Below are 11,279 nucleotides of genomic sequence, written 5' to 3'. Positions count from 1 at the left end.
AGAGGCCTGAAGAGGTAGAATTGTGCAATATTTTAAAGGGCAAAGACCTGTGACGCAGAATTTTCTCACCACCAGTTATCTGGTGACCTTTGAGCTGACTGCTACAATGTAGACCACTATATGAACAAGTCAAAACTAATTCAATTACTGTGGGGTCATAATAATGTCAGAATTTCATCGTCAGCAGAGATACTGTTCTCCACAATATGTGCGATAAACTTCTACTTAAGTCATTTATGACCTTTACCTGGATCTGAATACTGCTTTTATCCAGAAACCAGGTCAAAGATGGATTTTAGTCCCTCGTTTTGTTTCTAAAAGGCTTGAAATAACAAAAAAAAAAAAGAAGATTAATACATTCCTTTGTTGCATTATTACAATCTAAATATTTTCACTTGATGAGTTAAATGTCATCTCAATTCATGCATAATTAAACAAAATACGAAATGCAAACTAACATGAAAACGTTAACATAAAAACTCTACATATATAACTGCATTTCCACAGACTGTGCACATATTAAACTGCACAAATAACATCAAATGAAAAGTTTACATTTAGGCAGAACAGCACAATAGTTAAAAACAGCACATCTGATATTTTTTTTTACTGTAAAATATAAAATAAAGCGTTCTTTAGCTCTCACACGGTCTCAGAAAGTAATAGTCATTTTTCAAGTACAAGACACAGCATAACATAACTGACAGGGGACGGCGGGGTGGGGGGGTGTACAGGAGGAGTATGTGTTCACACTGTGGACTGTATGTACATATATTTCCTTGGTGTCATGCTTGACTGCCCTTGCATGTTGTTTTGACAGTTAGAGGCAAGGACATGACATGACGAAGGGAACTGAAGACGGTGACATAAAATCCCCCCATCACATGTCTGCTTAGCCACTCCACGCACACGAGACTGAACTTATCATCCTGACACTGAACTTTTTGTGAGACAGGTGTTCCTGACGCAGTGCGAGGTCGGGGGCAAAATGATTTTAAAATGTGCACCCGGTCTCTGTGGGATTAAAGGGCCAATCAGAAGCCCGCTGTCCTCTGCTTCTTAAGTTCAGGTGAGAAATGACTGAAGATGCAGAAATGAGTTTCTTTATTTGCTGCTCGTGGCCAGCGCAGGAGTGATGCTGGTTGTTATGGCATCGCTGGTGCTGGATTTCCGGTTTAAAAGGGCCTCGATCTCCTCATCATCACTGAACGTGCTCTTCCCGTACAGCTCCTTCCACCAAGCTCGATACTGCGGGGAGCAGAGTCAAAGACAATGTCTCTGTTTAAGACAGGCACTGGACACGTTTTACATCGGACAGTTACTTAAAACAACACCTCACTGCTGTATAAAATCAGCTTACAGGCTGCTGATTGCCTTACACGCATCACTGCACAGCTTACAGATGAAACGCTGCGTTATGTTATAAATTTGGATTCAAGAGTACATGCCTGCATGAATGAAGCCAAAAGTAATAAAAATCCACAGACATTAAATACAAACGATATTTCTAATTAAAAATGCAATAATTATAATCATAAAAAATAAGTCATGACTCATCCTTTTCTGTTATTTGTGTAATATTTGAGACTGTATGTACTTTTGTACACCTGCATTAGTGAACTGATGAAGTATCAGGCTAATTACTATTATTATTCATGACTAATGCACTGTTTTGTATGTATTTTATATATAATATATTTTAATCATTTGAGGGAACTCATCATAGAGGCGGAGCATCTTCAGTTGTGTTTGTAATAGCAGCACTATTCATTCCTAAGTATTCATTACCACCGTTGCCTTTTATTGTTTTTTTGTGTGTGTGATGTGATTAAAGTGCAGACTTTATTTAAGGCTTTTACATTAACTGTTTATGAATTACAAAGCATTTTATACCCAGTCCTCCCTTTTTTCAGAGACTCAAATATAATTTGATACTAATATAATTTAAAGTATAAGGATTTTTTTTAAATACCTTTATGAAAAGCCTTTGCAGCTCATGTCTGCCTGAAGTGTAGAGCACACGGATATGACATCTCCCTGGAGATGCTCTGTTAGGTCTCTACTGCCACACCTTCTGCTGCTGGTTATTTGTAGGTCTTTGCCTTCAGTTTTGTATTTAATAACTGAAAAGCGTGCTCGTTACCCATTTGCACTGTGAAGTGAACTCTATCAACAGTCACATCGATATTAACCACCGTTTAAACTGGCAGCCATATGTGATGTGGTATGTTCTGGATCATGAACTGTTCTTTTTCTTCTCCTGGTTTCATCTCTCCAAATAATTTTTTTCTACGTTTCTAAGTTTTTCAGATGTCTAATCTGTTCTTATTGTTCTTGATTGTAACAAGTGGTTTGAGCAGATTGTTCATTTGGAAGCTCTTAAAGACCTCACATCCACTGAAATCTGCTACTTTGCTAATTGTCCAGGTACTTTTGAGTCTCTGAAAATGGTGTGATGAGTACAAAAATAACTATAGTTTTCAAAGAATTTGTTTTAATCGCCCTGAATCGGAGCTCAAAGTGTCCACTGTTTATGTTTAAATACAACTTCATGTACGGCACATTTTAGTGCTATTTGAGGTACTTCACAAAAAAAATTAAAAGACTTTAAAGTGAAATGAGCAACATAACTGCACCAAAATGCAGTGCAGTTTACGGAATGCATGCTAATTTGATTTAGGCTGTTGTGAAACTTAACTGAAAAAGGCGAAGCATAACCAAAAACAGAGCTGAGGTATCAGTCGTAGTGGTAGCAGGGCCCAGTCCCACTGACAAGTTTATGAGAGCTTTTCGGCAGACGTTCTGTGCCCTTTATGCACACTTTCAATAAGTCTGCATTTTTGCTGACTTTGCCCACAGCTCATAGCATCTTGACTTAAACAGGGTTACTGAAAAAAGCAGAAAACAAGCATGTGATGAGCAGCCTCCTAAATGTTCAAAAATGCTACATGATATTTATTACACACCTGATTTAGACTTTTTTTAAGACTGCTCACAGTGCACATACAGCAGGGGAAGTAATTATTTGACACTTATTTCACTCAGTGATGTGTAAATCAATTTCTACCTTTTTTTAAAAAAAAAAATAAATGTGTTGATGTTCTGTCTCGGTCCAAAAATTAGAGACTGTTCGTTTCTTTGTAAGCGAATAAACTAAACCAGCAGGGGGTCAGGTATTTCATTGTTTCCCCCACTGTAAGCTGGAGTTTTAGGCACATGTGGCCTGGATCCTTGTCAAGCTGAAGAAGTTTAGATTGAGCACTTTTAAAACTTATCCGAACACATCTGACATCCTTATACACAGATATCATTTTATAATACAGTTCTGCAGCTGTTCTATATTTGTTTTTGGACTGAATACTACAACTGCTCCTTTTCCAATAACTGTCCATGTGGGAAATGCTTTTGGCCCATGTCATGTGATATGAAGGTCATTCCATGCAGGACAGCAGCAGAGTAATCGTCCAGCAGCTGAATAGGATGAGTAGTCTTCAAACAGCGGCATGCACTGCTCTCGTCACAAAACGGTACCAGCTCTAACAGGAAGAGAGGGTTAAATGGTCCAAGTAAGAGCATAAGGAAAAGTACATGTGAAGCATCTGTTTCTCAGATATGTACTTCTCACACAGGTCCTCATTTAGGAGCTTTACTAACACCCATATAAACCAGACTGGGTTGGCTTTTGAAGGGAGTAGTTCACACTGTTGTATGAAAACGTCAGGTTTTTGTTTTGTTTTGTTTAGTTTTTTTGCAATTTCTCATGTCATAGCCTCCAGCTTTTAGACAAAGAATGCTTTGATGAGCGGTATATTGAGACCAGGCTGTACCTGAACTCACAAATTAAACCCACACACTCATCTGTCCAAATGTATTGCATCTTTTAATCCACATAACCGTTTTCAGCTGTCCCAACATAACTGATTTTTTTTAAATGAATAATCAAAAGTGAAATTAATTATGATGACTCACTTCTGTTAGTTCTGTGTTTTCAAACTCCTCCAGCTGCCGCAGGAAGCCCAGGTTGGGCCCCGCACACGGCCTGACTGACCGAACCGCTGCCAGGGACTCTACCCATCCATGACCCGTCACCGTCATGATGTAGGCCACCACCAGAGTCACGCTGCGGGACACTCCTGCCATGCTGAGAACACAGGCCTTCACAGCTCAGAGCAAGATAATCACCTCATATTCAGATTCTCTGCTTTAGTGTACAAAGAAGTGAAACCCCTTCTGTCCCAAAGCTGTGGTTAAATGCCTGATTTTGCATGTTTGATATGAGAAAAGATGAAAGGTAATGAAATGTGCAATGAAAGCTTTAACCAAAATTTTTGGCAGACAGCTTCTTTTTGGTGCTAGTGATGTGGTTGAAAATGAGAACGGGGTCGATAAAATATGAGGACCTCCGGTCTGCGATCAAACCCGGAGCAAATTCTCATGATTATGAATAAAAATCTTTTAGATCTTAATGTTGAAACTTTTTACAACATCTCTATGTCAAAATACGTAATCTAGTCTACCATATATCGTAACTGAATGTTTTTTAATTTAATCAAGTATCATTTCAGATGACATGTAAAACAGGACTGAGGCGTTCCACTCACCAGTGCACGAGGCAGCCTTCTCCTTTCAGTCGGGATTCATGGATGAACATGATGCTGTCTCTGAAGTACTGAATCCTGGTGAAATGAATCACATTCACAAGATATACAACATAGTGAGGATCATGCCTTTAACCTTAAAACTGTATTATTATTATTTATTATTATTTACCATAGCTGTACAATTTAGTTTGTAGTCGGTAAAGAGATCATGTGTTTAATTATTTAAACCAACCTTTTTAAAAAAGGATACATTTGGATAAATTTTCTATTTTGCAAGCTGTAATTCATTTCTTTTATTTATAGAAATGGGGCAAAGAGCTCATACATATATGCATGTTTTATATATATTCAACATTTATTCAAGTACTCACAGGTTTTGCTTGGAATGGTCAGCTGCAGATATACAAAGGTATGTGATGCCCTGTGGGAGAGGGAGCAGCTTCATTAAAGAAGTGAATACTTTAGTGGCAAAAGTTAACATGATAGGAAAAGGCGAGTGCTCAACTATTGAGCAGGGGTCATTTGTTTGAAAACTGGAACTAAACTCACTTCTTGTTTCTCACTTCCTATGGGACAGCCCCTGAAACCTTGCCCTTCTGGCCCTGCCCATGTGGTAGGTCACGACATAACGATGTTTGCTTGTGTTTGTCTCTGTGCTTGTGTGTGTGTGTGTACTGTGTTGTGCACCTGGCAGCTGATGGTACATGCAGTGGACAGAAACCACCTCGTCCTGGTATGACTGCACCACTGCAAAAACCCCTGAGCCCTCTGGGACAGACCGAGTCCTGGAAGTGCTCCAGACAGGTGAGATTGCACGCACAGAGCCCCGACAAATACAGACACATTTATAAATACCAATGAAAGCGCCCATATTAAAGACTTGCCTAAGGTTCATGAAGGCTAAATTATTATTTCTGATAGAGAGAGTCAGATTATGCAAACGGTTACCGAGAAGTCCTCATATCTTCACACTATCACTCTTATAGCTCATCATGGCCTTGACTCAGTGGTACTGTTTGTAAAATCATGACTACGCTCTAAATCAAAATATATGAAAATTGTGGATAAATGCAGACATTTATTTACTTTACTTGCAAAAGGAATATTTGGGGCTTGGAATTAGTTCCAAAAGATGACCTTTTATTTTGCAGTATGATAATTAGGTTCATATACAGTAAATGGCACATTTAGAGACTTGGCCAGATGTAAATGTGCAGACCACATCATCGTTGCAAATTCTACCTTCCTCTCTCAGGAACCATCACGCTGTCTTCCAAGAAATCAATCAGTCCGCGGTTTGACTGTTAGGTATGCAAATAACCCATCCCATCTGGCCACTTGGTCTAAAACAGACCTGAGTCATCATTTTTGCCTCAAAACTCAAAAAGTTGCATCACACATGATTTTGTATGTTTTAAAAAAGCAACTGAATAACTGTCATCGCAGTTCAGAATGAGTCCGTAGGGCCAGACTTCACTACAGGCCCAAAACCTTGTAAAAGTTTTGGTGGTTGACCAGTTTGAGTAGTGATACTGTAATACAAGTTGCTGTTTCTCTTCACTGTTCAATGAAACATGCTAACATGGATGGAGAAAGTGTAGAGAAATCGCTGAGCGCTTTTCATGTTCGCTTTCAACAAGAAAAGATGAAAGTTGTGAAAGCGGACACTGAAGATGGCAAGCGGATTCAAGATTTTCAAGAGACGAGTCCCAGTACGAAGCCGACGGGAGGACGTAATGTATTTAATGGGCTCAGATGAGATCAGCAGACTTAAAGTCAAATCATTCAATCTGTAAATAATTACAGGCTTGTACACATCAAAAGTGTGCATCATTTCATAAACTCTGACTCAAGGTATTGTGTATTTACAGAAAGATACCTCAGAAAAACCTCAAAATAAAACTATTTGTTCAGTAAAACTTACATCTTCAGACATATTTTATCAATCTATCAGCTCCTCACATTCACTAACACACACACAAACACCTTTCCTGCTGTTTCATACACAAATTGCCACATCTAAATGCAGCACTGAAAAGCCAGAAACTTTTTTTTGCAAAGTTCCACTTTCAAGACTTTCTGGACCTCAAGCTGCTGAGCTAAAAGCATCTCGTGTGAACAATACTGTGCAACATCCACTAACCTTGGCTTGCATCTGCCTCACAGCTGCATCAACTGAAAACAGCATTCAGATTTTCATATATATACTAGAATCCCACACAATATCGAGGACCCACAGTCAATTAGAAAATTGCTTCTCTGGTGAGAACTGGTGAATTCCAGGTCTTATGACTGAATTTAAAAAAAGAAGAAAGAAGACACATGTGACTTTCACACTAATTGAAGTGGTCTCTTTCAATAGCCTTTGATAAAGATCTGATGCTGATAATGAATGATCTGATGATCATTCTGCCTTTAAAAACACAAGGTGACCTCAGAAGATTAGAAATGGAACAATTTATTGCTATTAACTGTGTCTGTATGCAGTGTATCATTTCAAAGCATTTATTTAAAACTTGTCCTGTTTTTTCATAAACTTGTTAAGGTAATAACTATATTTGAAGCAGCTCTGTAAACATATTAAGGTGGGAAAGAGGCTCTGGGCTGACAACAATATCTCACAGTTTCAGAATGAGTATTAATCAGCAGGGGGACACAGCAACCACAGTCGTGCTCAGAGGAGCTTATGTACTTTATGGTTGGGTTAATGTTGAGGTCAGGGGGTCGTGCAATCTGATGCAAGACATTAAAAAAGGCCTCACCTCCAGAACGGGCGCAGCTGTATCATGGATGGACAGGATGTGGGTGATGTTGTGCTGAGCCAGCAGCTCCCCGTCTCGAGCATCTGTGGAACGCAAAGAAAATCGAGAAATACACGATACACCCTGCATCCAATCACCAATCACACCGTGTGAGCTCCAAACTAAATAAAGCATCTTCTGCCCAACAACAACCCCCCCTCCTGAAGTGACTTCCAAGCAAATGTGGCCTTAAGATTTCAAAGTTTTGCTCTGGTTTTGAACTGAAAGAAAAACCGGAAAACCAGTGTTTCTAAAACAGTCCAACAGCTTGGCCCAAAAGCAAGAAACAGTAATTGTTCTAATCAAATTTTGTTCTTTGAAAGGAAGCCAAATGTTTTCTACCTTGGACAGATGTGCCTTGAGCATTTTTTCTCATATGCTTTGCAAGTTTGCAGGATGCTGATTGGGGCCACCTATACAAGAGCAAGATGAGTTTGCACTGAAACCTCATTAAAGCTAAATTCATTCAGTAATTAAATGTTTTGTCATTGGAACTCTTATTAACTGTAGGACACAACCAACCAATTTCATCATACAGTAAGAAAACTGTGTGAGTGGCATCAGTGCACAGAACACTTGCAGAGGAAATACAACCCTAAATCACTGGATGACCGCAGCTTCACTGTTATGCAACAAGTGCTGCAGTGTGTCATGAGATAAATAGTTTAGTTGAGTGTCAGGCTGCTGATATAACAGTGAAGTGACGAGAGATGCTTTTTTGCTTAGGGCTTACAGGTTCAGTACCACTCAAGGTTTCTAGGTGCTGGCCTAAAACCTGCATCCTCCCATTCAAATCCGTCAGCTTCCTTCGTGAAAGATGAAGTTTTTCTTTTTTTTCTCCATTGTTAAATATTAGTTCTCAAGGAGAGAAATGTTTCCAAATCTGGTCTCTTCTGATTTCTGAAGTGCTAAATTTAAGTGTTTTCATCATGGCTACCTTTACTTCTTTTATAAAGTCAGGTTGTTATGAATTCAGAGATCAAGCCTTTAGTAGTGTTGATGCTGATGAGATTGGGACTAAAGATGTGGGATTAAGCAAAAACATAGAAGATGTGATGAACATTGAAGAAACTAACAGCTTAGTTTAGCAGACTAGCGAAGCTAAGCAGAGTACAGACTAGCTCAGAATAGTAAGAGTAGAACAGCAGTAACGCCTGTAAATATCCAAAAGTGGCATTGATGGAACTTTCGCAGCCAAAAGCTCCAGCTCGCTTTATATGTGCTAAGTCATGTAGATGAATGAAGATCAAAGGCCTGCTTAAGAATAAAAAGGTGTCACATTTCCTATTTGACAGCAATTCCTTGAACATACTTTATTTCTAAAAAAGAGCTGTCTGCATTTTAAGACGTTTCCTGTGTAGTCATGATTCTTAACGTGTGCAAAGATTAAAAAAAGCAGCCCAACAATTGCATTTGGTGCTTTATGGAAACGTGTGGAATGTAGTTCACACCAAGGGACACCCCCGCGCCATGGGGCATCCCCTCCCACACCACCGCTCAAATATTCACATCAGCGCTCAAAGTAATGTTTCCCCCAGCTGCTGGCAGATTTATACCTACTCAGAGGGTAAAAAACACACTTTTTTTTTTTTGTTAAAATGCAATATTTCAATAGCTCAGCTTTACACTGTGACCTCTCGACTCTATAGAAACTGAGCTCAGTGTAGCATCTCACCACATGCCCCTCCGTATGAGGAACTGAAACAAACTACTACTACATTATCCGGAAAATAAATCAATTTTTTTACACACATGACAAAAGGCACCGCAGCCTACCTTTGATATTTCCAAGATAAAGATCAGGCAGGACCTAAAAACAGTTCGAAATTGTGTAAAATGGAAAATGCAGAAGTTAAAGAAAAAACAAGATCTTGGGGTTGTTGTTTTTTTCTTTTTTAGAAAAATATCATGGCAGGCTCTGAAGGTTTGATTTCCTAGATATCGTTGTTGATACTGTACCTTGTTTATTCCGTTACCCATCTCCGCCAAAGGTGTGTAGATAAGCACACTGAATTTAAGAGGAATTTGAAGTCATAACTGGAAAGTGATTCCTTTAGGGAGACGCTTAAAGCAGCAACTTAACCGTCTCTAGTCACTAACTGCTACTCGGTTCAAAGGAACCCTGACAACTTTTTAGTTTAACTCAAACTGTCATGAAGACCTCAGCTCGTCCGTCTCCCAGAGTGCCACTTCATTGAGAGCACATTTTCCTCAGAATGTGACCTTAGCACATGTTTATATTTAGACCAGGCGTTGGTCATGGGACCATGGATAGGCACATAGCAACCAGACAAAGATGGTTGAAGGCCAGAACAGATCCGATGGCCCAGCTATCACTATCTGCTGAGCTGTCAGCACCCTGCTAAGAGCACCTTTGAATCAAGCTCAAAATCAATTATCTGTGTGTTCCTGCTGTAAATGAGAGGGCAGCTGTCTTAAAACCAAGATTGCAATCAGGATTCTTTCTCTGTGTTTATCCATTCAGATCAAATTCAGTCTCTATTTCTACTAATATCTGTGACAACCTCAAGCCAGTGTTACACGTTTGTGCCCAAGAGTTGCAAACCAGTGTGGCAAAAAAAATCCCCACAATTTTCTGTTTCCTAAAAACAAGTCGTACTTTTCAAATACCCGTTCTAATATTTTCTAATAACAGAGTAGTGCTTTTAAACCTAATTTCGTCTTCGATTTCAGAATTCCCCCATTTATGTCTAATTTTGTGCTTCTCAGTGGACATCCTCTTAATTCTAACTCGCTCTTTTCATTTCCAGTAAATCTGGCTACATCTTCAGTGCATTGCTCTGAGCCGATCGAGGTATTTTTAGCCCAGCTTTGTCTTGTGTTCCTCTGTGTGGTTCAGTGTGTGTGTGTGTGCGTGCGTGCGTGTGTGTGTGTGGCACAGAGACAGGCAGGGGAGAGTGGAGGCGTTTACAAAAATCTGCCTGCTGCCTGCCTCAGAGAACTAGGTGGAACAGCTCATCGGCACCGAAAACTCAAAACCATTGATAAACAAAACAGCTCACACATTAGAAACCATGATGATACATTAAAAATACACCTTGATCAGAGCTGAGAGAGTGCGCGTCTGTGTGTGTGTGGGTGGAGGGGGTGGGAGATTGGGTTTCACAATAAAACTGTCTTTTTAACAAGAAGAAGAGGAGTCTTTCGGGTTTGAGGAAGGTTTGCACATCAAGCCATCACTTTATCGAAAGCCGTTTTTGGGCTCCAACTTAATACTTACTTTTTAAATTTACTTAATTATTAGTTTGCTTATTAAATTGCCTCTTAATAGTGGGGAAACACGTTGTTGTGTGTGAAACAGTCTAAAACCTCAAACTATCTCATTTATGGCGAAATAACTGAGAAAATCATCACATTTGAGAAGCCGAAACCACAAGACCTTTGTGTCTTTAGCCACAGGTCTTTGTAGCCACATGCAAGTCTGTCTCTCTGTGGTTGGCTGTGTTGTTGTGCTGGCACACCACTTCAGTTTAATATTGCCACAATTATTCCACGAGTTTCTCTAAAATCCTATACAGACGTGTACAATCACCAGAGGTTGAAGCCTACTCATTTTGGTGAATTTGGGACTTGTCCTCTACAGCTACCATGAAGTTTATGGTAGTGGAAATATCTGAGAAATCACAAAATATTCAGCGTCTCTTAAGGATGAATTCCAATAACTTTGGTGCAAAGTTTTCCTCTCCAGAGGGTCAAAGATGTTGCTTCATTCATTCAAGCCAACATCAGATAAGGGGTCTCGTACACATATTCATATTTCCCCATCAGTCCATCCCCTGCCTTTACCTTGAGGTTGACATTTGACAGATATCTGATTACACACCCATGAAATTGCGTGAAATACTCAAGCTCGCTC

The 11,279-nt window shown here is 39.5% G+C and overlaps 1 protein-coding gene across 2 annotated transcripts; it reads right to left on the bottom strand.

Annotated features, from left to right (window-relative positions):
* Window positions 1–332: 332 nt before the first annotated feature.
* Window positions 333–9,594, bottom strand: LOC146369761 (dual specificity protein phosphatase 22-B-like). 2 transcript variants are annotated; one of them, XM_084910956.1, is made up of 7 exons: window positions 9,362–9,594; window positions 9,179–9,212; window positions 7,364–7,446; window positions 4,973–5,022; window positions 4,602–4,676; window positions 3,970–4,141; window positions 333–1,248 (listed from the first exon to the last, which is right to left on the bottom strand). In XM_084910956.1, the coding sequence occupies exons 1-7, from the start codon at window positions 9,380–9,382 to the stop codon at window positions 1,105–1,107; spliced, it is 579 nt and encodes a 192-aa protein (XP_084767082.1). In that variant the 5' UTR covers window positions 9,383–9,594; the 3' UTR covers window positions 333–1,104. The 2 variants fall into 2 exon arrangements, with proteins under 2 accessions (XP_084767082.1, XP_084767081.1); XM_084910955.1 differs by having other exon boundaries at window positions 7,364–9,594.
* Between the last annotated feature and the right edge of the window lie 1,685 nt (window positions 9,595–11,279).

This window comes from Perissodus microlepis, chromosome 17 (assembly GCF_051167445.1).
Source record: "Perissodus microlepis isolate ML-2025 ecotype Zambia chromosome 17, ASM5116744v1, whole genome shotgun sequence".
Classification (NCBI taxonomy): Eukaryota; Metazoa; Chordata; class Actinopteri; order Cichliformes; family Cichlidae; genus Perissodus; species Perissodus microlepis.
The sequence above is the reverse complement of the archived record's forward strand: the minus strand, read 5'-3'. Positions and strand labels throughout refer to the sequence as shown.

Coding starts and splice junctions, on each gene's coding strand:
- LOC146369761 (XM_084910955.1), bottom strand. CDS start 7,537: ATGCTTTATTTAGTTTGGAGCTCACACGGTGTGATTGGTGATTGGATG. Junction 4,677..4,972: donor GACCATTCCAAGCAAAACCT/GTGAGTACTTGA, acceptor TCATTTCACCAG/GATTCAGTACTTCAGAGACA. Junction 1,249..3,969: donor AAAACACAGAACTAACAGAA/GTGAGTCATCAT, acceptor TGCTCCCCGCAG/TATCGAGCTTGGTGGAAGGA.